Source organism: Schistocerca nitens, chromosome 2, assembly GCF_023898315.1.
Source record: "Schistocerca nitens isolate TAMUIC-IGC-003100 chromosome 2, iqSchNite1.1, whole genome shotgun sequence".
Classification (NCBI taxonomy): domain Eukaryota; kingdom Metazoa; phylum Arthropoda; class Insecta; order Orthoptera; family Acrididae; genus Schistocerca; species Schistocerca nitens.
In genome coordinates this window covers 1070012453-1070039390 of record NC_064615.1, presented here as the reverse complement: position 1 = coordinate 1070039390, position 26938 = coordinate 1070012453, and the positions used below count along the sequence as shown (strand labels likewise).

Genomic DNA, 26938 nt, shown 5'->3' with positions numbered 1-26938 from the left:
TTGACCTCGCCCCAGTTGTACGGACGACATAGCTTGCGACAAGACGTATCACGTCTTCCTCTCATTTGCCGAGAGACAGATTAAATAGCCTTCAGCTAGTCCATCGCTACTACCTAGCAAGGCGCCATGTGTATCATTGCTAATTGCTTACTACTATGCAAGAGATGTATTTCAACAAGAAGAACATCATTAAAAGTTAAGTAATCTACCCAATACGTTCTTTTCTTTATAGTTTTTCATCCAGTCTCCTGTTTCAGAATTTACGCCCGTCTGCGTTAGTTTCGCGTGCACCTAGCCACTCATTGTGTCGAGACCTTAGGGAATCGACACAACAGAAACAAAGCACTCAACGCTTCATGGGAACAAAGAGCTAATTGTGTTTAACAAGAACGATGTTTTCCTAATCCATGTTGATTATATGTCAATACGCCGTTTCTTCGAGGTAATTCGTACTGTTCGAACACAATACGTGTTCCAAAATCATGCTGCATACAGACGTTAACGATATGGGCCTTCAACTTAGTTGATTACTCCTACTACCTTTCTCTAATATTGTTGTGGTCTCTGCAGCTTTCCAGTCCTTGTGTACGAGCGAACAGTTATATATTATGGTAAGCATGGAGCTAACACATCAGCATACTCTGAAAGGAACCTAATTGGTACACAGTGTGGGCCAGAGGAGTTGCTTTTATAAAATTATTTTAGAAGGCTGTGTTCAGTAACTCTGCTTTGGCTCTTTCAGCAGTCTCTCCACTGCTATCTAGCAGAGAAGGGATTGATAGTTTCTTGCCACTAACACACTTCACATGCGACCAGAATTTCTTTGGATTTTCTGCCAGGTTTCGAGACAGTTTCGTTGTGGGAACAATTGTAAGCACATCGCACTGAAGTCCGCGCTAAATTTCGAACTTTTGTAGAAGATCGCCAATTTTGGGGATTTTGCGTCTGTTTAAATTTGCCATGTTTGTTTCGTTGTTTCTGCAGCAGTGCTTTTGCCCATTTTGTGTAACAAGGAGAATCAGCTCCATCGTTAATTTATTTGGTATAAATCTCTCCATTGCAGCCTATACTATTTCTTCGAATTCCCGCCACATCTAGTTATAACTTATATATTTAATCTGGAAGGAGTTGCGATTCTCTCTCAAAAAGGCGTCAAGTCAATTTTTATCTGCTTTTTTAAATAGGTATACTTTTCGTTTATTTTTGGAGGGTTTGCGGGTTGCAATATTCAGTCTCGTTGCGACAACCCTATGTTCACTAACTCCTGTATCCCTTTGAGACTAGTTATTAACTCAGGATTATTTGTTGCTAAGAGTTCAAGCGTGTTTTCACAATAATTTACTATTCGGGTGGGCTCATGAACTAACTGTTCGAAATAATTTTCAGAGATGTGCTAAACGCCAATTTCGGAAGATTTTTTATGAGTACCTCCAGAATTAAACATTAATTTACCTTCGATATGTTGGCGAAAATAAAAGTCACTACCAACTATAATCGTATTAATCGGGTATGTGTTTGAAGTCGAAGCTTTCTTTGAACCTTTAGGCAACTGCATCATCTAAATTGTGAGGTCAGTAAAAGGATCCGATGGGTATTGTATCTATGTTCTTCCTGTGTTCACCCTGCCCCCTTTGTGACTGAAGCCCTTCTTGTGTTTCCCCGAGACCCTCTAGCCTAAGAAACATCCCAGTCCACGCTGCACAGCCCGATACATGTGTAGCCTCGTACTGCCTATAGTGGACACCTGACCTGTTCAGCAGTACCTGAAACCCAAACACCCTTTGGCCCAAGTCGTGCAATCAGCAGCCTACACGATCGCGGAACCGTCTGAGCCTCTCATCCAGAAAGTCCACTCGGCTCTGTACCAGAGATCCGCAATCGGTCCTGTCGACTATGCTGCAAATGGTCAGCTCTGCTTTCATCTTGCAAGAAAGACTGGCAGCCTTTACATCTTCTCATAGCCACTCGGAACTAGGGAGAATATCTTCTGATCCTGAGGGACATACATCATTGGTACCGACGTGAGCAACCACCTGCTATTTACTACATCCTGTTCTGTTCATGGCACCGTGGAGTACCCGTTCCACAATTGTGCGCTCCTTGTGCGTACTGGGTGGAGTCATTTCATTGTATTTCTTTCCGTTCTCGGCAGTCATGTCCCTAGGGGTCCCCATAACGCTCGTAACGTTGGAGCTCCGAGCTATGAATAATTCCAGCCTCTGACTTTCCGTGTCTTGCCGGCTGAGGGGGTTTCCTCTGAAATAGGACAGGCGACAGCATCTGGCTCAGCAACACTGTCAGCCACAAACAGTACCTGAAACCTGTTTGTCAGACAAACCATGGAGGCCTTACGTGCGGCCGATTGGGAAGTCTTTCGCCACCTGCTACGCCACAGACCGACCTCCCACTCGACCACAGGTGCGGGGTCAACCTCAGTCTGAGCAGTAACTAAGCTGGCCACAGTCGAGCACCAATCAGAGGACTGATGTGCTGAAAGTCTGCAGGATCCCCACAGCCGGTCCGCAACAGTGGTGCCCATCCACTTCAACCACAAGCTATGTAACCAAAGCCATGAGAGCCTGACACACAGAACGAAGTGTGACGAACTCCGCTCGTATCCACACACAACAATCCCACTCCCTGTCCATACTGAAGACCATGGAAAAGTGAACTCCTCATATAAATGGACTATAGGCCCATGCTGTGCAGCTCTACTATCCATGCTGAATAAACACAGGAACTGGGTCTAATCAGATTAATATGCAAAGATTCCCGAACCTAACTACTGAAGCACTCAGATGGAACTAAATAATTTCACCCCTGGTTAGGCAATTGTGGTACGTAACAAAATCTGTTTACTTTACGATGCAAACGAAAACCCGAGGACTGTGGCTGTTATATATTAAATAAATATGCAGAAACTCTAGAAACTAAAATATGAATATGAATACACAGACGATATTATAAAACTCGCTCGTGGTTAGGAACTCATAGAAGTCACAAACACAGTTACATCCCTTTTGCTGCTTTTGTCTCGACCAGCTGGGAATCGAGTAAACGGTGTAGCGGACGGGGGAGGGGGGGGGCAGGGGGGGGTCGACACGGCAGATCAGTGTCGCGGAAGGGGGGGGGGGAGGGGTGCGACTCGGCAGAACAGTGTCGCGGAAGGGGGGGGGGAGGGGTGCGACTCGGCAGAACAGTGTCGCGGAAGGGGGGGGGGAGGGGTGCGACTCGGCAGAACAGTGTCGCGGAAGGGGGGGGGGAGGGGTGCGACTCGGCAGAACAGTGTCGCGGAAGGGGGGGGGGAGGGGTGCGACTCGGCAGAACAGTGTCGCGGAAGGGGGGGGGGAGGGGTGCGACTCGGCAGAACAGTGCCGCGGAAGGGGGGGGAGGGGTGCGACTCGGCAGAACAGTGCCGCAGAGGGGGGGGCGACTCGGCAGAACAGTGCCGCAGAGGGGGGGGGCGACTCGGCAGAACAGTTCCGCAGAGGGGGGGCGACTCGGCAGAACAGTGCCGCAGAGGGGGGGGCGACTCGGAAGAACAGTGCCGCAGAGGGGGGGGGGCGACTCGGAAGAACAGTGCCGCAGAGGGGGGGGGGGCGACTCGGAAGAACAGTGCCGCAGAGGGGGGGGGGGCGACTCGGAAGAACAGTGCCGCAGAGGGGGGGGGCGACTCGGAAGAACAGTGCCGCAGAGGGGGGGGCGACTCGGAAGAACAGTGCCGCAGAGGGGGGGGGGCGACTCGGAAGAACAGTGCCGCAGAGGGGGGGGGCGACTCGGCGGAACAGTGCCGCAGAGGGGGGGGGGCGACTCGGCGGAACAGTGCCGCAGAGGGTGGGGAGGCGACTCGGCGGAACAGTGTCGCAGAGGGTGGGGAGGCGACTCGGAGGAACAATGTCGCAGAGGGGGGGCGACTCGGAGGAATAATGTCGCAGAGGGGGGGCGACTCGGAGGAATAATGTCGCAGAGGGGGGGCGACTCGGAGGAATAATGTCGCAGAGGGGGGGCGACTCGGAGGAATAATGTCGCAGAGGGGGGGCGACTCGGAGGAATAATGTCGCAGAGGGGGGGCGACTCGGAGGAATAATGTCGCAGAGGGGGGGCGACTCGGAGGAATAATGTCGCAGAGGGGGGGCGACTCGGAGGAATAATGTCGCAGAGGGGGGGCGACTCGGAGGAATAATGTCGCAGAGGGGGGGCGACTCGGAGGAATAATGTCGCAGAGGGGGGCGACTCGGAGGAATAATGTCGCAGAGGGGGGGCGACTCGGAGGAATAATGTCGCAGAGGGGGGGCGACTCGGAGGAATAATGTCGCAGAGGGGGGGCGACTCGGAGGAATAATGTCGCAGAGGGGGGGCGACTCGGAGGAATAATGTCGCAGAGGGGGGGCGACTCGGCAGAATAATGTCGCAGAGGGGGGGGCGACTCGGCAGAATAATGTCGCAGAGGGGGGGGGGGGCGACTCGGCAGAATAATGTCGCAGAGGGGGGGGCGACTCGGCAGAATAATGTCGCAGAGGGGGGGGCGACTCGGCAGAATAATGTCGCAGAGGGGGGGGGGCGACTCGGCAGAATAATGTCGTAGAGGGGGGGGCGACTCGGCAGAATAATGTCGCAGAGGGGGGGGCGACTCGGCAGAATAATGTCGCAGAGGGAGGGGGGGCGACTCGGCAGAATAATGTCGCAGAGGGGGGGGGCGACTCGGCAGAGTAATGTCGCAGAAGGGGGGGGGGTGGCGACTCGGCCAAACGATGTTGCGAGGGGAGGTGCAGCCAGCCAGAATACAGTTATACAAGAACCAATAAAAAATAGAAGCGTATGACCAATAACAAAGTGCTCTGATTATAAAAGTCTAGGACAGGACTGTCGTCTTCACTAAGTGTTCTTCAATGTGTACATCGGAAATAAATGAAAGGTTCAGGAGTGGAAATGAAAACGGTCATCACTTCTTCAAATAGGAAAGAATACTAATGATAGGAGTAGCTTATGACATTGCTAGCTGGAGTGAAAGTAAGCAACATGAGCTGCTGAACTGAATAATCAGTCTAGTGAGTACAGAAGAGAGATTAAATCGAAGTATGATGGAAGTGGTAAGTACCAGAAATGGAAACACCGAGAATTTTATTGGGCAGTCTAGCAATGGCAAAATGGGCATTCCCTGCCCATAGGAGTCTACTAGTATCAAATATTGGGCTAGTATCAAACTTTGGTTAAGAACTTTTGAAGTATGTATGTCTCGTGCACAGAACGGTATGAACATTGTATCGTAGTTAAACGGACGGTGGGAAAACTGGAACAGAAGGGAATCGAACCATTTGCGATGTGATGATGCAGACGAATGTAGAAAATTAGTTGGACTGTTAAGGTTAGGAATGAGGTGGTTCTGTACAGAACGTGATAGGAGTGGAATGCATGGGAAACACTACAAAGGAGAAGTGACAGGATGATAGGACGTGCGTTAAGACATGAGGGAATGATTTCCATGGTACTAGAGACAGAGAGAGAAGGGGGTTATAGGGGCTACCAAGGGCTGATATCGGGGGAAAACGGGGTTGAGTTGATTTGGTGGAAAGATCAAAAACCAAGGCCAGTGGTCACATCAGATTAGGGAAGGAAGTCAGCCGTGCCCAATCAAGGAAACAATTCTAGAATTTGCCTGAAGCAACATAGGAAAACACAGAAAACCTGAATGGGGATGGCCCGATTCGGAATTTAACTGTTGTCTTCCCGAAGGCGAGTCTAGTGTACTACCCACTGCTACACCTCGCACGGTCGGGGGGCTTACGGTCTATCAAGGAATGGAATATGGACTGAAGAGGGGTCGGAGGGGGGCGACGGCGGTGAGGAGGGGGGGGGCGACGGCGGTAAGGAGGGGGCGACGGCGGTAAGGAGGGGGCGACGGCGGTAAGGAGGGGGCGACGGCGGTAAGGAGGGGGCGACGGCGGTAAGGAGGGGGCGACGGCGGTAAGGAGGGGGCGACGGCGGTAAGGAGGGGGCGACGGCGGTAAGGAGGGGGCGACGGCGGTAAGGAGGGGGCGACGGCGGTAAGGAGGGGGCGACGGCGGTAAGGAGGGGGCGACGGCGGTAAGGAGGGGGCGACGGCGGTAAGGAGGGGGCGACGGCGGTAAGGAGGGGGCGACGGCGGTAAGGAGGGGGCGACGGCGGTAAGGAGGGGGCGACGGCGGTAAGGAGGGGGCGACGGCGGTAAGGAGGGGGCGACGGCGGTAAGGAGGGGGCGACGGCGGTAAGGAGGGGGCGACGGCGGTAAGGAGGGGGCGACGGCGGTAAGGAGGGGGCGACGGCGGTAAGGAGGGGGCGACGGCGGTAAGGAGGGGGCGACGGCGGTAAGGAGGGGGCGACGGCGGTAAGGAGGGGGCGACGGCGGTAAGGAGGGGGCGACGGCGGTAAGGAGGGGGCGACGGCGGTAAGGAGGGGGCGACGGCGGTAAGGAGGGGGCGACGGCGGTAAGGAGGGGGCGACGGCGGTAAGGAGGGGGCGACGGCGGTAAGGAGGGGGCGACGGCGGTAAGGAGGGGGCGACGGCGGTAAGGAGGGGGCGACGGCGGTAAGGAGGGGGCGACGGCGGTAAGGAGGGGGCGACGGCGGTAAGGAGGGGGCGACGGCGGTAAGGAGGGGGCGACGGCGGTAAGGAGGGGGCGACGGCGGTAAGGAGGGGGCGACGGCGGTAAGGAGGGGGCGACGGCGGTAAGGAGGGGGCGACGGCGGTAAGGAGGGGGCGACGGCGGTAAGGAGGGGGCGACGGCGGTAAGGAGGGGGCGACGGCGGTAAGGAGGGGGCGACGGCGGTAAGGAGGGGGCGACGGCGGTAAGGAGGGGGCGACGGCGGTAAGGAGGGGGCGACGGCGGTAAGGAGGGGGCGACGGCGGTAAGGAGGGGGCGACGGCGGTAAGGAGGGGGCGACGGCGGTAAGGAGGGGGCGACGGCGGTAAGGAGGGGGCGACGGCGGTAAGGAGGGGGCGACGGCGGTAAGGAGGGGGCGACGGCGGTGAGGTGGGGGCGACGGCGGTGAGGTGGGGGCGACGGCGGTAAGGAGGGGGCGACGGCGGTGAGGTGGGGGCGACGGCGGTAAGGAGGGGGCGACGGCGGTGAGGTGGGGGCGACGGCGGTGAGGAGGGGGCGACGGCGGTGAGGAGGGGGCGACGGCGGTGAGGAGGGGGCGACGGCGGTGAGGAGGGGGCGACGGCGGTGAGGAGGGGGCGACGGCGGTGAGGAGGGGGCGACGGCGGTGAGGAGGGGGCGACGGCGGTGAGGAGGGGGCGACGGCGGTGAGGAGGGGGCGACGGCGGTGAGGAGGGGGCGACGGCGGTGAGGAGGGGGCGACGGCGGTGAGGAGGGGGCGACGGCGGTGAGGAGGGGGCGACGGCGGTGAGGAGGGGGCGACGGCGGTGAGGAGGGGGCGACGGCGGTGAGGAGGGGGCGACGGCGGTGAGGAGGGGGCGACGGCGGTGAGGAGGGGGCGACGGCGGTGAGGAGGGGGCGACGGCGGTGAGGAGGGGGCGACGGCGGTGAGGAGGGGGCGACGGCGGTGAGGAGGGGGCGACGGCGGTGAGGAGGGGGCGACGGCGGTGAGGAGGGGGCGACGGCGGTGAGGAGGGGGCGACGGCGGTGAGGAGGGGGCGACGGCGGTGAGGAGGGGGCGACGGCGGTGAGGAGGGGGCGACGGCGGTGAGGAGGGGGCGACGGCGGTGAGGAGGGGGCGACGGCGGTGAGGAGGGGGCGACGGCGGTGAGGAGGGGGCGACGGCGGTGAGGAGGGGGCGACGGCGGTGAGGAGGGGGCGACGGCGGTGAGGAGGGGGCGACGGCGGTGAGGAGGGGGCGACGGCGGTGAGGAGGGGGCGACGGCGGTGAGGAGGGGGCGACGGCGGTGAGGAGGGGGCGACGGCGGTGAGGAGGGGGCGACGGCGGTGAGGAGGGGGCGACGGCGGTGAGGAGGGGGCGACGGCGGTGAGGAGGGGGCGACGGCGGTGAGGAGGGGGCGACGGCGGTGAGGAGGGGGCGACGGCGGTGAGGAGGGGGCGACGGCGGTGAGGAGGGGGCGACGGCGGTGAGGAGGGGGCGACGGCGGTGAGGAGGGGGCGACGGCGGTGAGGAGGGGGCGACGGCGGTGAGGAGGGGGCGACGGCGGTGAGGAGGGGGCGACGGCGGTGAGGAGGGGGCGACGGCGGTGAGGAGGGGGCGACGGCGGTGAGGAGGGGGCGACGGCGGTGAGGAGGGGGCGACGGCGGTGAGGAGGGGGCGACGGCGGTGAGGAGGGGGCGACGGCGGTGAGGAGGGGGCGACGGCGGTGAGGAGGGGGCGACGGCGGTGAGGAGGGGGCGACGGCGGTGAGGAGGGGGCGACGGCGGTAAGGAAGGGGCGACGGCGGTAAGGAGGGGGCGACGGCGGTAAGGAAGGGGCGACGGCGGTAAGGAAGGGGCGACGGCGGTAAGGAACGGGCGACGGCGGTAAGGAAGGGGCGACGGCGGTAAGGAACGGGCGACGGTGGTAAGGAGGGGGCGACGGTGGTAAGGAGGGGGCGACGGTGGTAAGGAGGGGGCGACGGTGGTAAGGAGGGGGCGACGGTGGTAAGGAGGGGGCGACGGTGGTAAGGAGGGGGCGATGGTGGTAAGGAGGGGGCGATGGTGGTAAGGAGGGGGCGATGGTGGTAAGGAGGGGGCGATGGTGGTAAGGAGGGGGCGATGGTGGTAAGGAGGGGGCGATGGTGGTAAGGAGGGGCGATGGTGGTAAGGAGGGGGCGATGGTGGTAAGGAGAAATGTGACACAGGAGGGCGACAAGGGGAATTGCAGGAATACAGGTGATGGAGGGGGGAGTACAAGCAAAAGGCAGAAAGGGGGGACGGGGGCGGAGGAGTACGAGCAAACGGGGGCGGAGGAGTACGAGCAAACGGGGGCGGAGGAGTACGAGCAAACGGGGGCGGAGGAGTACGAGCAAACGGGGGCGGAGGAGTACGAGCAAACGGGGGCGGAGGAGTACGAGCAAACGGGGGCGGAGGAGTACGAGCAAACGGGGGCGGAGGAGTACGAGCAAACGGGGGCGGAGGAGTACGAGCAAACGGGGGCGGAGGAGTACGAGCAAACGGGGGCGGAGGAGTACGAGCAAACGGGGGCGGAGGAGTACGAGCAAACGGGGGCGGAGGAGTACGAGCAAACGGGGGCGGAGGAGTACGAGCAAACGGGGGCGGAGGAGTACGAGCAAACGGGGGCGGAGGAGTACGAGCAAACGGGGGCGGAGGAGTACGAGCAAACGGGGGCGGAGGAGTACGAGCAAACGGGGGCGGAGGAGTACGAGCAAACGGGGGCGGAGGAGTACGAGCAAACGGGGGCGGAGGAGTACGAGCAAACGGGGGCGGAGGAGTACGAGCAAACGGGGGCGGAGGAGTACGAGCAAACGGGGGCGGAGGAGTACGAGCAAACGGGGGCGGAGGAGTACGAGCAAACGGGGGCGGAGGAGTACGAGCAAACGGGGGCGGAGGAGTACGAGCAAACGGGGGCGGAGGAGTACGAGCAAACGGGGGCGGAGGAGTACGAGCAAACGGGGGCGGAGGAGTACGAGCAAACGGGGGCGGAGGAGTACGAGCAAACGGGGGCGGAGGAGTACGAGCAAACGGGGGCGGAGGAGTACGAGCGAACGGGGGCGGAGGAGTACGAGCGAACGGGGGCGGAGGAGTACGAGCGAACGGGGGCGGAGGAGTACGAGCAAACGGCGGCGGAGGAGTACGAGCAAACGGCGGCGGAGGAGTACGAGCAAACGGCGGCGGAGGAGTACGAGCAAACGGGGGGCGGGATACGAGCAAACGGGGGCGGGATACGAGCAAACGGGGGGCGGGATACGAGCAAACGGGGGGCGGGATACGAGCAAACGGGGGGCGGGATACGAGCAAACGGGGGGCGGGATACGAGCAAACGGGGGGCGGGATACGAGCAAACGGGGGGCGGGATACGAGCAAACGGGGGGCGGGATACGAGCAAACGGGGGGGGGGATACGAGCAAACGGGGGGGGGGATACGAGCAAACGGGGGGGGGGATACGAGCAAACGGGGGGGATACGAGCAAACGGGGGGGAAATATGAGCAAACGGGGGGGAAATATGAGCAAACGGGGGGGAAATATGAGCAAACGGGGGGGAAATATGAGCAAACGGGGGGGAAATATGAGCAAACGGGGGGGAAATATGAGCAAACGGGGGGGAAATATGAGCAAACGGGGGGGAAATATGAGCAAACGGGGGGGAAATATGAGCAAACGGGGGGGAAATATGAGCAAACGGGGGGGAAATATGAGCAAACGGGGGGGAAATATGAGCAAACGGGGGGGAAATATGAGCAAACGGGGGGGAAATATGAGCAAACGGGGGGGAAATATGAGCAAACGGGGGGGAAATATGAGCAAACGGGGGGGAAATATGAGCAAACGGGGGGGAAATATGAGCAAACGGGGGGGAAATATGAGCAAACGGGGGGGAAATATGAGCAAACGGGGGGGAAATATGAGCAAACGGGGGGGAAATATGAGCAAACGGGGGGGAAATATGAGCAAACGGGGGGGAAATATGAGCAAACGGGGGGGAAATATGAGCAAACGGGGGGGAAATATGAGCAAACGGGGGGGAAATATGAGCAAACGGGGGGGGGGGTGACAGGTTTGGAATACGAGCTAACCTCGGATGACAAGTGGGGAATGAGGACTATTGAGGTGACTTCAATGTGGGGGTTATGTGAGCATACTTCGCTGACGTCTCTTTAGATAGCAGGTTAAGCATCCTTTGTGTTGAATGTTTGGTTTTGTTTCCTTCTATTTTCACTTTTTTTGTTTCTTCTAAGTCGTTTGGCCAATGCTTGTAATTTCTGCTAGTTTTCATCTAATTGCTTTACCGCTTCTTTTTGTGAGATTTTTCCTAACCTTTTTCGTTTTGTTTCTGAAATTTCATTTCTTATAAATGGTGTTAGCTGTCCGATGTCTTTTCTCAGTTTTTCTATTCTGATATGTAGCCTGTGTTGCCACGCTGGTTTTGTGGGTTTCTTCTGTGAGTTGGTTGGTTCTGATCTCTGCCTAGTTTGTATATTTAGTGTAGTGAGTGCTCCTATATAAACCAGTAGTTGTAACTCTTCCATAGTTGTGTTTTCATTTATTTTGTTGTGTATGATGTGTTGATAGTTTTTGTTGTTGTTTCGACTTGTGGGTTATTTGGCGGTCAATGCAAGAATGGTCTGATGTCTGTATCTGTGTCTTTGTATTCTATGTATGTCAGCTGAAATTTTTCTTCTATATCTAACACGTGTGTCACTTCGTGTTCTATTTGTGGTTGTTCTGGTGGCTGTCTTAAGATTTCGTTTTCCTCTGATTTTTTAATTGGTGCGTGTTGTTCTTTGTTTGTTTGCTCTGGGATGTTTGAGTCCCTTACTGTATTTTCTTCTTCTTCTTCTTCTGCACATTATTTTGTTCCAGTATTTGTTGTACTTTTTGTTTGATGTTTTCTAATTCTGACTGGGGTATCCTGTTATTTTTTATTATTACACGGATATGATCAGCTAGTCGTTGTTCTGTTAAAAATTTTAATTCTGGGTATCTGGAAATAAATGTTGTGTATACTTGTGATCTGTATCCAGTTGTGTTGGTTCCTAGGTTTGTTGCTTGGTAGTAACAGAACAGGAGTTGTCGATCAACTTCATCTGACCATCTCATCCTCTGTCTTTGTTTTCCTTCTAGGGTGGTTGCAGGAAGCATATCCTGCAAAACACCTCTATTTGGATTTGAATCATTTTCCAGTTGGCTAGCAGTGTCGTTAGTATTGTGGGTGGGCATAGGGTTCAAGCGTCGTCCCCGACCATGACGGCGCTTGTCCGAGGCTTCGTTAGTCCTGTCCTGAACCAACTAATCACACTAAATGGGGGTTAGCCCTATTAGTGGTTTGTTCTTTTCGTCGCCTTCTACGACTGGCAGAACATACCGGAGGCCTATTCTTTTCTCGGGCCTCCACGGGATTATTATTATTATTATTATTATTATTATTATTATTATTTCTTTACTTTCTCAGACGTTAAGTCTGGTTGAGAATGGAAAGTGATGCGGACCTTGATCAAGCGTCACTTCCTATTAACTGTACGGTATGTGTTATATTGCATTTAGGAACTTTCGGGTAATTGAACATGTATCAATAATTACGGATTTCTGTAGTTGTACATATATGTTTGGATGTAGCTGTATTGCATTGATGTACTGGTGGATATTGTGTGGTATGACTCCTGTAGTTGATAGTATAATTGGTATGATGTCAACTTTATCCTGATGCCACATTTCTTTGACTTCCTCAGCCAGTTGGATGTATTTTTCAATTTTTTCTCCTGTTTTCTTTTGTATATTTGTTGTATTGGGTATGGATATTTCGATTAGTTGTGTTAATTTCTTCTTTTTATTGGTGAGTATGATGTCAGGTTTGTCATGTGGCGTTGTTTTATCTGTTATAATGGTTCTGTTCCAGTATAATTTGTATTCATCATTCTCCAGTACATTTTGTGGTGCATACTTGTATGTAGGAACGTGTTGTTTTATAAGTTTATGTTGTAAGGCAAGCTGTTGATGTATTATTTTTGCGACATTGTCATGTCTTCTGGGGTATTCTGTATTTGTTAGTATTGTACATCCACTTGTGATGTGATCTACTGTTTCTATTTGTTGTTTACAAAGTCTGCATTTATCTGTTGTAGTATTGGGATCTTTAATAATATGCTTGCTGTAATACCTGGTGTTTATTGTTTGATCCTGTATTGCAATCATGAATCCTTCTGTCTCACTGTATATATTGCCTTTTCTTAGCCATGTGTTGGATGCGTCTTGATCGATGTGTGGCTGTGTTAGATGATACGGGTGCTTGCCATGAAGTGTTCTCTTTTTCCAATTTACTTTCTTCGTATCTGTTGATGTTATGTGATCTAAAGGGTTGTAGAAGTGGTTGTGAAATTACAGTGGTGTAGGCGATGTATTTATATGAGTGATTGCCTTGTGTATTTTGCTAGTTTCTGCTCGTTCTAGAAAGAATTTTCTTAAATTGTCTACCTGTCCATAATGTAGGTTTTTTATGTCGATAAATCCCCTTCCTCCTTCCTTTCTGCTTAATGTGAATCTTTCTGTTGCTGAATGTATGTGATGTATTCTATATTTGTGGCATTGTGATCGTGTAAGTGTATTGAGTGCTTCTAGGTCTGTGTTACTCCATTTCACTACTCCAAATGAGTAGGTCAATATTGGTATGGCATAAGTATTTATAGCTTTTGTCTTGTTTCTTGCCGTCAATTCTGTTTTCAGTATTTTTGTTAGTCTTTGTCTATATTTTCCTTTTAGTTCTTCTTTAATATTTGTATTATCTATTCCTATTTTTTGTCTGTATCCTAGATATTTATAGGCATCCGTTTTTTCCATCGCTTCTATGCAGTCGCTGTGGTTATCCAATATTTAATCTTCTTGTTTAGTGTGTTTTCCCTTGACTATGCTATTTTTCTTACATTTGTCTGTTCCAAAAGCCATATTTATATCATTGCTGAATACTTCTGTTATCTTTAGTAATTGGTTGAGTTGTTGATTTGTTGCTGCCAGTAGTTTTAGATCATCCATGTATAGCAAATGTGTGATTTTGTGTGGGTATGTTCCAGTAATATTGTATCCATAAGTTGTATTATTTAGCATGTTGGATAGTGGGTTCAGAGCAAGGCAGAACCAGAAAGGACTTAATGAGTCTCCTTGGTATATTCCACACTTAATCTCTATTGGCTGTTATGTGATATTATTTGAATTTGTTTGGATATTAAGTGTGGTTTTCCAATTTTTCATTACTATGTTTAGGAACTGTATCAATTTAGGATCTACTTTGTGTATTTCCAATATTTGTAGTAACCATGAGTGGGGTACACTATCAAAAGCTTTTTGGTAATCAATGTATGCATAGTGTAGCAACCTTTGTTTAGTTTTAGCTTGATATGTCACCTCTGCATCTATTATCAGTTGCTCTTTACATCCTCGTGCTCCTTTTCAACAGCCTTTTTGTTCATTTATAATTTTGTTCTGTGTTGTATGTGTCATTAATTTCTGTTTAATGAATGAAGTTAATATTTTGTATATTGTTGGTAGGCATGTTATGGGGCGATATTTAGCTGGGTTCGCTGTGTCTGCTTGATCTTTAGGTTTCAGATAAGTTATTCCATGTGTAAGTGTATCAGGGAATGTGTATGGGTCTGCAATGTAACTGTTAAATAATTTAGTTAGATGTGAATGTGTTGAGGTGAACTTCTTTAACCAGAAATTTGCTATTTTATCATTTCCAGGGGCTTTCCAATTGTGAGTAGAATTAATTGCTTGGGTGACTTCATGTTGCAAAATTATCACTTCAGGCATTTGTGGTATCATCTTGTATGTGTGTGTTTCTGCTTGTATCCACCGTGCATGCCTGTTATGTTGTACTGGGTTTGTCCATATGTTGCTCCAGAAGTGTTCCATGTCTGTTACGTTTGGTGGATTGTTTATTGTAATGTGTGTGTTATCTATTGTCTGGTAAAATTTCTTTTGGTTTGTGTTGAATGTTTGGTTTTGTTTCCTTCTATTTTCACTTTTTTTGTATCTTCTGAGTCGTTTGGCTAATGCTTGTAATTTCTGCTTCTTTTTGTGTAATTGCTCTGTCGCTTCTTGTTGTGAGATTTTACCTAACCTTTTTCGTTTTTTCAGAGATTTAATTTCTTATAAATTGTGTTAGCTGTCCGATGTCTTTTCTCAGTTTTTCTATTCTGATCTGTAGCCTGTGTTGCCATGCTGGTTTCGTGGGTTTCTTCTGTGTGTTGGTTGGTTCTGATCTCTGCCTAGTGTGTATATTTAGTGTAGTGAGTGCTCCTATATAAACCAGTAGTTGTAACTCTTCCATAGTTGTGTTTTCATTTATTTTGTTGTGCATGATTGTGTTGATAGTTTTTATTGTTGTTTCGACTTGTGGGTTATTTGGTGGTCTATGCAAGAATGGTCTAACGTCTGTATTTGTGTCTTTGTATTCTATATATGTTAGCTGAAATTTTTCTTCTATATCTAACATCTGTGTCACTTCGTGTTCTATTTGTGCTTGTTCTGGTGGCTGTCTTAAGATTTCGTTTTCCTCTGATTGTTTAATTGTGCATGTTGTTCTTTGTTTGTTTGCTCTGGGATGTTTGAGTCCATTACTCTATTTTCTTCTTCTTCTGATTGCACATTATTTTGTTCCAGTATTTGTTGTAGTAGTTGTTTTCTAATTCTGACTGGGGTATCCTGTTATTTTTGATTATTACACGGATCTGATCAGCTAGTCGTCGTTCTGTTAAAAATTTTAATTCTGGGTATATCATCACCACCACCACCACCACCACCACCACCACCACCACCACCACCACCTCATAAATTTGTTTTAAATATCCTCTGAAGACTTCATTTCATTTTTATTATGTAGTTTTAAATCAACTGTCTTATATACCTTACGAATGGTGTGTAATGTTCATTTTGGTCCAGTCCTTCCAAACGTTGGGCAATTAACACATCACAGGAAGCATACCACTTCCTACCACTTCCTCTTTTCGGCGTTCTTGAGTTATAATTACAAGATATAGAATCGTGTACTCGTGTGAGCAAGAAGTAATCCCCAAACGAATCTAGACGTGGCCCACCTAAAAATCTCAAAAAGCGTGGTACCGCCACCACTTGTGAGCCTCGATTGAGGATAATTTTAGGTCAAAATTCTGCGTCTCCAGCTTTCTGCTATCGCGTTCCCTCTATCAGATCGTACGTTAATTGTCACTCGCCACAAAAAAAGTTGAAGCAATGGTGTAGTTTACCGGGTTTCTGCGTATGAATTGTTCACCTAGCTTACAAAGTGCAATCCGCAGATAGTCAGAAATCTCACGGCAGAGTACGCTGTGTAAACATAATAGACTCAAGTAACAAAAACAACGGAAGACTATATTAAAATATGAGCAATCTCGTAGTACGCATCCACGCAACATACAATTCACAGCTTCACCAGATCCCCTTTGCATTTGTCTCCAAACACACATTCAGTGGCAACGCACTATTTGCTGTGCGAAAAATGAACCCCAAGTCTTCTGCACACCGTTTTTAATCCAACGACTTAATCTTACAATTCACAGGAGCACCGATTCAGCAATGACGTTGCGTACAAAGAAATTCTGCATCCAAAAGTACTGACGCCCCATCATCCACCAGAACTATACGTTAGAGGACCTCAGTCTTACGTACATTCAGTTAGTACTATAACATGTTACCGCTGGATGCCATCCTTCCACTGCGCTGAAGTTCAGTCACCACACACCATCACTTGCGCTGTAGGTTCCGCCAATATTATATTAATGGCTAAATTATCAATGTCCTCATCTGATCTTACGCGTAGGGTTACTCAGTTGTAGTCTTAACGCTCTCCAGCATTAACAGTTTCGTCGGCTTACCGAACTTTGATCTCTCTATGGTTCTTCAGCACCAACTGAACTGACTGATCAGAAATATATACAACCCGTTGTATATACCACATGTCAACTCTATGCACACGTCTGTAGCGAGTTTTTGGGAGACGATTGACTGGAGATCCAAATGTTTTTCGTGGACTCCATCTCAACTTCACCTGTGATGTACAAGCAGTGTTTGGAGGTGGTACTTGGCTGACACTTGCTTTTGTATGGGGCAGTCATGCAGATTATGGTGGCCTTGAAGCATTTCCAGATGCTAACATTTTGGCTTCGAAGACATGGAGTATTGCTGAGACTGCATGACTGTTGGCTGAACAGCCTTATGGTACTCTTGTTCCAAGCATGCCATTTGTTTTGACTACGAGAAGGAAGAAGTAGTTAAATGCTGATGAGTACCTCTTTTTATGGGCGAAAGTCGGCAATGGCAATTGTAAAATAAAGACCAACGGTACTTCTACAACCAAATGCTGCCTTCTCATAGAAGACTGATGGAGAACCACTTCAATCATGGCGTCCCTGAACTGGAAGACTTAAGATGATTTTAGTAATAACTGACAGACATTTCAGCATCCATTACCCAAAACCACAGCAGCAAAATGTGGTACACATTACGTTGCCGCGTATCATTGGAGAGAGAGAGAGAGAGAGAGAGAGAGAGAGAGAGAGAGAACCACAGCCTATGGTAACGGGAAAAGGCGTTCCCAGTACACCGCCGAGAAGTTTTCCACCAAGACGCGTCGCTGGGGAAGCGGGGGGGGGGGGGGGGGTACATGCGGTCGCGGAACTGTGTTTGTGGCAGCTGGAGGTTAACAACGCTACCACAACGAAGGTCAAAAATTAATTACGATTTTTAGTGATGCTCATGTTGCTAAATATTGCATTTTCGGACAACAACAACGTCATTATGTGGCAGGTGTCATTAGAGCACAGTTAATAAAGTCATTTTGTGAAATAATGGATAAAGTAGGCAGTCATCTTTTCGTGTTTCCCACGCTGGTCTCGTTGTGAACTAATGGCTCAATCGTCGAAAATCTAGGTAGTGATGACTGCAAGCTCGGATGCAAACAGGCCTAGGTGTTATTCTGCGATATTCAAAAGTTTTATAGATGCGTTTCATAAACCATTCTTGAAGATTAAACTTTTGCAAGTTACCACAATGGTGATGTAAAAAAAGTAATCAGCACACCGAATTTAAGTTACACTTCTTTTTTACTACTTTTGTTGCAATATCACGGAACTCACAAAACGTCACTTCTCAATATAAAACACACTTGAAAATATCTTCCTCACTGTTAAAGTTCAGATTTCATAAAATGACTACAATTTGCGTCTTTTCAACATGACGACCGAGACTTTACTCTCTAATAACCACTTACGTGCCCAAAAATCAGAGTTACAAGTACGACGAAGATCATACTGACAAAAGGAAGAATACACATAAGAATAATATCATTGCAACATAAACATATCGATGTATCAAAGTACTTCTACATTAATGAAATCAAATCTGAATGTTGTCTCAGAAATATGTTAACTACTTTACACGAACACAGTAGAATATTGCTGGTAACGAGAGGTTGAGGTGAGGTGCCGTAATGGTTACGTAATTCAAGTATCATTACAAGGTGCAGCCGCTAAATGGCTTTTTTTTTTGTGGTTTTAGGGCGCACAACGTCAACGGTCATTAGCGCCCAGACTACTTCAGGAATGCACCGCGAGTCACAAGTTTAAAACGGCAACGAAACGGAAAACACGATGAAGGACATACTGACAGGCATAGGATTAAAAAAGAAAACAGCATAATCAAATGTCCTTTGAGAGGGTTGTCAAACTGATAAAATGAAGAACGCGAGCAGCTGCTCGTGGGTCATCCGCTAAAATGGCTTCTACAGTACATGGCAGGCCAAGATCGAGACGCAGGGTGTTAAAATCCGGACACGACGTTAAAATGTGGCGGACCGTCAGCAATTGCCCACATGGGCAGAACGGCGCCGGCGCAGCCGTCAGCAGATGGCGATGGCTGAACCGGCAGTGGCCAATTCGCAACCGGGCCAAAACTACCTCCTCCCGCCGAGAAGGGCGTGAGGACGTCGTCCAAGCCACGGGAAGAGCTTTCAAGGCCCGAAGCTTGTTGTCTGGAAGTGCAGCCCAATCGGCATGCCACAGCAATACAATGCGCCGAAAAATTACCCTGCTACAATCTGACGAAGGGACACAACAAGAAGCTGTCCGAGGCTGGAGGACCGCAGCCTTGGCCGCGGCATCTGCAGCTTCGTTCCCAGGGATACCGACATGGCCAGGAACCCACATAAAGCTAACCGGAGAACCGACGTCCACCAGCTGCTGAAGAGAGCGTTGGATCCGGTGCACGAAAGGGTGAACCGGGTACGGATCACCGAGGCTCTGGATAGCGCTCAGGGAATCGGAGCAGATGACATATGCAGAATGTCGGTGGCGGCAGATGTAAAGGACAGCCTGGTAGAGGGCAAAGAGCTCAGCTGTGAAGACCGAACAATGGCCAGGGAGCCGATATTGGAAACTTTGTGCCCCGACAATAAAAGAACACCCGACCCCGTCATTGGTCTTAGAGCCATCTGTATAAATGAAGGTCGTATTAATGAACTTCGAACGAAGTTCGACAAAACGGGAGTGGTAGACTGAATCGGGGGTAACCTCCTTCGGGAGTGAGCAGGGGTCAAGGTGGACGCGAACCTGAGCCTGGAGCCAAGGTGGCGTGTGGCTCTCGCCCACTCGAAAGGTGGCAGGGAGTGAAAAATTAAGGTGTTGAAGGAGGCGACGAAAGAGAACTCCAGGGGGTAGCAGGGCGGAGACATACAACCCGTATTGACTGTCGAGAGAGTCATCAAAAAAGGAACGATAAGACGGGTGGTCAGGCATTGCCAGTAGCTGACAGGCATACCGACAAAGCAGTATATCGCGCCGGTAGGTGAGTGGCAACTCACCAGCGTCAGCATGAAGACTCTCGACGGGACTAGTATAAAACGCTCCGATCGCAAGTCGTAAACCCCGATGTTGGATGGAGTTGAGGCGGCGTAAGATGGATGGCCGTGCAGAGGAGTATACGAAGCTCCCATAATCCAGCTTGGAGCGGACGATCGACCGATATAGGCGAAGGAGGACGGTTCGATCCGCTCCCCACGACATACCACTGAGAACACGGAGGACATTGAGAGAACGGGTACAACGGGCAGCCAAATAAGACACATGTGGAGACCAACTAAGTTTCCTGTCAAATGTAAGACCTAAAAATTTTGTTGTCTCCACGAATGGGAGAACAACGGGACCGAGTCGTAAGGACGGTGGGACAAACTCTTTGTAGCGCCAGAAGTTAATACAGACCGTCTTCTCGGCAGAAAAACGGAAGCCATTGGCGACACTCCAGGAGTAAAGACGGTCAAGAGAACGGTGAAGACAGCGCTCCAGGAAACACGTAACCTGCGCGCTGCAATAGATGGTAAAATCGTCCACGAAAAGGGAGCCTGATACATCAGCTGGGAGGCAATCCATTATTGGATTGATCGCTATGGCGAAGAGAGCGACGCTCAAAACTGAGCACTGTGGCACCCCATTCTCCTGGCGAAAGGTGTTTGACAGGACAGAACCCACACGTACCCTGAACTGTCGATCCATTAAAAAGGAACGAATAAAAAGAGGGAGGCGACCGCGAAGGCCCCATGTATGCATGGTGCGGAGAATGCCCGCCCTCCAACAGGTGTCGTGAGCCTTCTCCAAATCAAAGAACACAGCCGCGGTCGGGCGCTTCCGCAAGAAGTTATTCATAATGAAGGTCGACAAGGTAACCAGATGGTCAACAGCAGACCGGCGCCTACGAAATCCACATTGTACATTGGTAAGGAGGCGTCGAGACTCGAGCAGCCAAACCAATCTAGAGTTAACCATTCGCTCCATCACTTTACAGACACAGCTGGTAAGCGAGATGGGTCAATAACTGGAAGGCAAGTGCTTGTCCTTCCACGGCTTAGGAATCGGGACAACAATAGACTCGCGCCAGCATGCGGGAACATGTACCTCAACCCAGATGCGATTATAAGTACGAAGAAGAAAACCTTTACCCGCAGGAGAAAGGTTCTTCAGCATCTGAATATGAATAGAATCAGGCCCTGGAGCGGAGGACCGTGACCGGGCAAGTGCATTTTCTAGTTCCCGCATGGTGAATGGGGCATTATAACCTTCACGATTCGAGGAGCGGAAGTTAGGTGGCCTAGCCTCCTCTGCCTGTTTTCGGGGGAGGAAGGTAGAGTTGTAATGAGCGGAGCTCGAAACCTCTGCGAAAAAGCGGCCAAAGGCATTTGAGACATCCTCAGGGGCCACAAGGACGTCATTCGCGACCGTCAAGCCAGAAACTGGTGAGTGGACCTTAGTACCAGATAGCCGGCGCAGGCTACCCCAGACAACAGAAGGAGTAAAACTGTTGAAGGTGCTTGTGAAAGCAGCCCAGCTGGCTTTCTCGCTTTCTTTAATAATACGACGACACTGTGCACGTAATCGTATATAAGTGATACAATTCGCCACTGTAGGGTGGCGTTTAAGGGTGCGTAAAGCACGTCGACGAGCACGTAAAGCGTCTCTACATGCTGCGGTCCACCAGGGGACCGGTACGCGACGTGGAGGAGAAGTAGGGTCAGGGATGGAATATTCAGCAGCAGTGAGAATGACTTCGATGAGGTGTGCGACCTGACGATCGCAGCTTGTGAAGGTTTGATCCTGAAAGGTCGCCCTGGAAGAGAAGAGCTCCCAGTCTGCTTTGGAGATGTTCCAACTAGATGAGTACGGAGAGGGGATATGATGCAGGAGATGGATAACACACGGGAATTGGTCGCTCGAATATGTATCAGAAAGTGCATACCACTGAAACCGGCGTGCAAGTTGGGTAGTACATACAGAAACGTCTAAATGGGAATAGGTGTGAGATGTGTCCGAAAGAAAAGTAGGGACGCCAGTAATGAGGCAGACAAGATTGAGCTGGTTGAAAAGGTCTGCTAACAGGGAGCCCCTCGGGCAGGATGCTGGAGAGCCCCAAACGGGATGGTGGGCACTGAAGTCTCCAGTTAACAAAAATGGTGCAGGTAGCTGAGCAATAATTTGCATCATGTCTGCCCTGGTAACGGCAGACGACTGAGTGTAAACGGTACAAATGGAAAATGTAAAAGTGGGGAAAGTAATTCGGATGGCAACTGCCTGCAGGCCGGTGTGCAATGTGATGGGATCGTAGTAAATATCATCCCGGTCCAGCAACGTAACCCCTTCATGGGCCGGAATACCTACCACAGGGGGTAGGTCAAAACGCACAGAGGTGTAGCGTGCCAAGGCAATTTGATCGCATGGGCGTAGCTTCTTTTCCTGGAGGGCTACGACGAGTGGATAGTGCAAGCGGAGCAGCAACTTCAAGTCCTCTCGGTTGGAGTGAATTCTGCGAATATACCAGTGAATAAGTGCCATCGTGGGAAGAAAAGGAAAAGAAGGGGTCACCTCGAAGGCCGCTGAGGGCCTGGCTTCGAGCGAGCACTGCCGCCGCTATCAGTAGGCGGACAGTCATTGTCCATTGGTTCTATAGGTTCATCGGCCATCTTGTTAAGATGGCCGGGAGGGGGAGCTTCCTCTGCAGGTGAACGGCCCGATGTTCGGCTACCAGCGGTGCGGCCAGGCGAAACGGATGACGGCCTGGGGCGGCAACCGCTGGGTGGCGCAGGAGAAGAAATGCGCCGTGGCGGAGGAGGGGAACTGTGCTTCCTATGAGCCTTCTTGGAAGGACGTTTAGTGGAAGTACTGGTCGACGGCTGGGAGTTCGATTTACGTAGGAGGTCTGCACGGGACGGTTCCTTCTTGAAGGCCCGTGCATCTGACTTCGGAGTCTTCGTCTTAGCAGAAGCTGATGAAGGGGCTTGTGTCTGTGGGGTGATTGGAGGAAGAGGAGACGTCGACCGGGCGATCTTAGCACTGGCCGAACGGACAACCGTGGTGCTGAAGGTCAGAGGGCACTCCCGCCTTAGGTGAATGTTTACACCTGAGAGCGGTTCTAGGCGCTACAGTCTAGAACCGCACGACCGCTGCGGTCGCAGGTTCGAATCCTGCCTCGGGCTTGGATGTGTGTGATGTCCTTAGGTTAGTTAGGTTTAAGTACTAAGTTCTAGGGGACTGATGACCTTAGAAGTTAAGTCCTATAGTGCTCAGAGCCATTTGAACCATTTTTGAGTTTACACCTGATGTCACACTTCCCGAGAAACGGACGGAGGGACCAATCGGCCTGGTCGGAAGGTGTCAGCTCAGGCAATCACCCCTCCCTGGGCCCGGCCTTTACCAGAGGGTACGTGCGTGCCTTACTTGTCTACCCAGGGCGGGAAATTACGCGTTACCCCATCACAGGCTACGCGTGCGAACGCGTGGGTCGGCCTTCAGGCACGCCCAGGGAGGAAGGAAGAAAGAAGAGGACAAGGAAGGGAGAGAGGGAAAGAAAGGACAGACTGTCTCAAACGCCGAGGCAGAGGCAAGGGGAAGGAGGCAAGGGGAAGGAGTAAGACAGTGAGCTGGAGGAGAACGAAGAAAGCAACCAACCAAAGGAACGAAGGAACTAAGAAAGGAAGAAAGAAACCAGGAGAAGTGAAAAACCTAAATGACCGCAAATATAGGTCGTGGAACCGTCCGTCTCCGGACGCAGGCGCTAACTACCCCCTTGAGGGGGACCGACTCCCTTTAGTCACCTCTTACGACAGGCAGGAATACCTCGGGCCTATTCTAACCACTGGACGCGCAGGGGGTAGAGGCTGAAGGATATTGGTCCATTAATTCGACAGGTCTCTGTTATCGACTTCGGTTCGCCTCAGGACTTGTTAGCAGTGCGTCGCAGTGAAGTAGAGGACGGCTGCGTGAGGGTATCGCATGGTGACCCCATTGATCGCCGAGGTGGAGAAGGGGAAGGTCACTGGCCTTTGACTTCTTACAGCCTTGGCTTTTGTCAGGTGCAGACCTAGACACTGGCTGGATGAAGAGATTCTGTTGTGTCGTGTGCGTCGTGTGCGTACAGGAGCTCTATTGCAAAACCAATGGTTATAACAAGAATTTCTTAAATGTCAAAAAGACCAATATGTGAGTTGAAGAATCTGATCTGACTCTCAGTAATCAGAATACTATTTGTGAACATCGTTTTCTACCACTTGATCAGAAGTGCAGCGCCTTTCATAGCCATGGCGGCAATTTTTATTCTCCTACTATTTTTCAATAATCTACAAATTGGTTCAAAAGATGCTGATTTTTAAGAAAAGATTAAACCAGGGTGTATTCAATATTTCTTTTTTAAATACCATTTTCTATTAATGCTTCAAAGCCAGTCTCATTCGAACAACAGATTTTAAGGCCCCCCCTCCACCTTTCCCAAAACAATGAGTTCAGTTTTCAATATTGGCTAACAACAGAGCAAAGTAGCAAGAAAAATCACAAGAAGAGAGTTTTAACTTTGGCATGTTGTTTCTCATTGATCAAAGGCGTTTAAATCAGTTGTGGGAAACATTTCATACAATTCAATGGAGTGTGGTCTAGAATTGTACTACTAAGGATAAAAGAATATAACTGTCCATGTTATGTGTTAATAATTTAAATGTATCATATGCAGATTACTGTATGTGTTTTGTTATACTGGAGCAATGTGCTTAGCGTAATTACATCTGCCACAGTACAGATATTGAGCCATCTCTATCACCAATCCGTTCATTTGTCAGTAAACTGCTACATATGAAGTAGTCAGGCTTTGTTAATACAATTTTACATATGTTGCATCTATTATGTCGTCTTTTTGTTTCGTGCTTAATATTATCAATAAGCAACAAAACACAATTCAAGACTGCACGGAAAATACTCTCCATTGTAATTATTGTCAACTTTTGACGACATTTATTTCTTGACAATTTAGTTCTTTTTTTTTAGATCCTTTGACAAATGGTGATAAATAAAATTAAGTCCAAATATTAACAAAATGTTATTTTTGATCATGTATAAACGCACAACTTCGAGACAAATTAAAATGTATAGTAAGTTACTCCCTTCAAACGAACCTCATACGTTCTGAACATGTCTAAGGAGAGTTATTGCATACTTTGTCACGTAAATCAGTTTGTTTTGAGCAATGTTCTTTTTCAAGTCATCATCAGTAATAAAATATGACCCTTTAACTTCATTCACTTCTTCTAATTTATACTTCCTCCAGAGCTCTTACTCAGATCTCTTTAGTGTCTTCAGCTGTTGTGTGACTATGCTATATTTTTTTGCAATAATCTGGTTAATCTCCTGAACAACATCATTGAGATCGTCATACTTCATGCGCCCTGTCAGGTACGTTGGTGTCTCTTTAAACTCATCAAATTGTACAAGGTTGATTCTGGGAACAAGCTGCTGTGGTTTTTTTGGCTCCTTTGAAGATACTGCATTTGACTGATTAGGTACTGCAGTTTTTGACTGACTAGGTACTGTCTCGCGCTTAAAAATTGGAGGTATGTTATTACTGACATTGTCTACAATTTCATCAAGAGTGCAAAAATTAATCTGAAGTTTCTCGGTTTTCTGAATTTCTGATGAGTACTTAAACATAAGTGTATGTAATTCTTCCACATATTTCTGACATAAATTTAGTTCAGAGCTTAAAACACCACAACGTTCTACCACGTTATCATTTACACCATCTAAAATTTCCACCATTCCCAAACATCTGTCTATTCTTTCCTCCAAATAAGAGAGTTCAGATAATAATAGAGCAGACACTGGTGCTGCACCTCGCTCATGATGTGACTTACCGAACGAAAGTGCTGGCAGGTCGACGGACACACAAACAAACCCAAACATACACACGAAATTCAAGCTTTCGCATCAAACTGTTGCTTCATCGGGAAAGAGGAAAGGAGAGGGAAAGACGAAAGGATGTGGGTTTTAAGGGAGAGGGTAAGGAGTCATTCCAATCCCGGGAGCGGAAAGACTTACCTTGGGGGGAAAAAGGACAGGTATACACTCCTTTCGTCTTTCCCTCTCCTTCCCTCTTTCCTGACTAAGCAACCTTTGGTTGCGAAAGCTAGAATTTTGTGTGTTCGTTTGTGTGTCTATCGACCTGCCAGCACTTTCGTTTGGTATATTTTTACATATTTGCCTTTTTTGTAGTAATTCATTCAGAAGTGTCAATAAATTTTCTCAGATTTAGTTCCTAGTGATTAGTAATGGTTATTTGTATGATATGTCTCAAAGCAGGGCGCAACACATAATGGAACATTGCAAGTTTTACATTGGTAAATAGTTTCCCGGCGCACTTTGTTTTGTGCAAACTATGCATCTGCGCATTAGCGTACTATTCTGTGAATGTTTACTCACAATAACAGCCAAAAAATGTCTCCCTGTGAATCACAGAGGATTCTTGTCATTGTAGTGCCTTTGCCTACCATCTTTCCTCTGTACTGTAGTATATTTTTCTACAGTCTCCCTTACAAGAGAAAGGTAAAACTCTGCGAGTGCCATTTTTGCTCTGTTACCGACTGGTGGAGAGCATGAGCATTTAGAATGAACAAATCCAGAATGTGAAAAAAAAATTCTTATACTATTTCACAGTCTTATGCACTGATTCCACTGAGCTCAGTAACATGTCACAACGGTCAACTGCACCTGTACACGAATTGTAATCCACAATACATTGCGGTTTCTTTATTTTTTTGCCAGTCTTTCTGTCAGTCTTCTCTGTTTCAACCATTTGTGTTGTGCGACTTGTGGTCAACATCTACACCTCTCTCTTATCACACCACTTGATAGAAAGAACCTTTCAGTGGACCTAAACTCAGTTTCTCCTCGTTTTAATTTCTTCTGCAGTTTCGGCATGTTGAGCCTATTCTTGCGAACAGTGCCACATGTGGCTATTCCGTGGTTGTGAAGTCAGAGGAACAGGTCTGGGCTGCAGTACCAGTTATTGACATATAGTGTATGACCCTGTTCCAAACATGGTCCCATAAGAGTTGCCACTACGTCGCCAGTTTTTCCCAAATTGTGGAACCCAATTTCTGTTGTTGCGCCTGCATATACAATAAAATCTAAAATATACCCAATCTGACAGTCATACAGTACAAATTTCTTTCAATAGACTTTCATCTCTCTAAAGTTTGTGATGTGGGTGAAATGAATTATGAAACGTCTTACGAACTTTCTCAACAGTCGTTTTAATTTTATATAGACTGTCATCTCTAGTACTCGCACAGTTATCACTGAAGTGTAACATTCTCAGAAGTAGACAAAAATGGTCTTGGGACAATTTTGCTGAAAACTGGTGTGTTCAAAAGTGTATCTCTGGACCAATAATCACTTAATTTTAACTTCCTAAGGGGAGCCAGAAGGATCCATCTGCTCCGTGTTAATTTTAGCAAATAGAAGGA

At 49.6% G+C, this 26938-nt stretch overlaps 1 protein-coding gene across 1 annotated transcript in view; it reads right to left on the bottom strand.

Moving 5' to 3' along the window:
- Positions 1 to 26938, bottom strand: part of LOC126235552 (mucin-2-like) — a 148751-nt gene that overhangs the window by 111452 nt on the left and 10361 nt on the right. Inside the window, exon 2 of the mRNA XM_049944268.1 lies at positions 5881 to 10717. Coding sequence (XP_049800225.1) covers positions 5881 to 10717 — 4837 coding nt within the window. The remainder of the gene's footprint in view (positions 1 to 5880; positions 10718 to 26938) is intronic.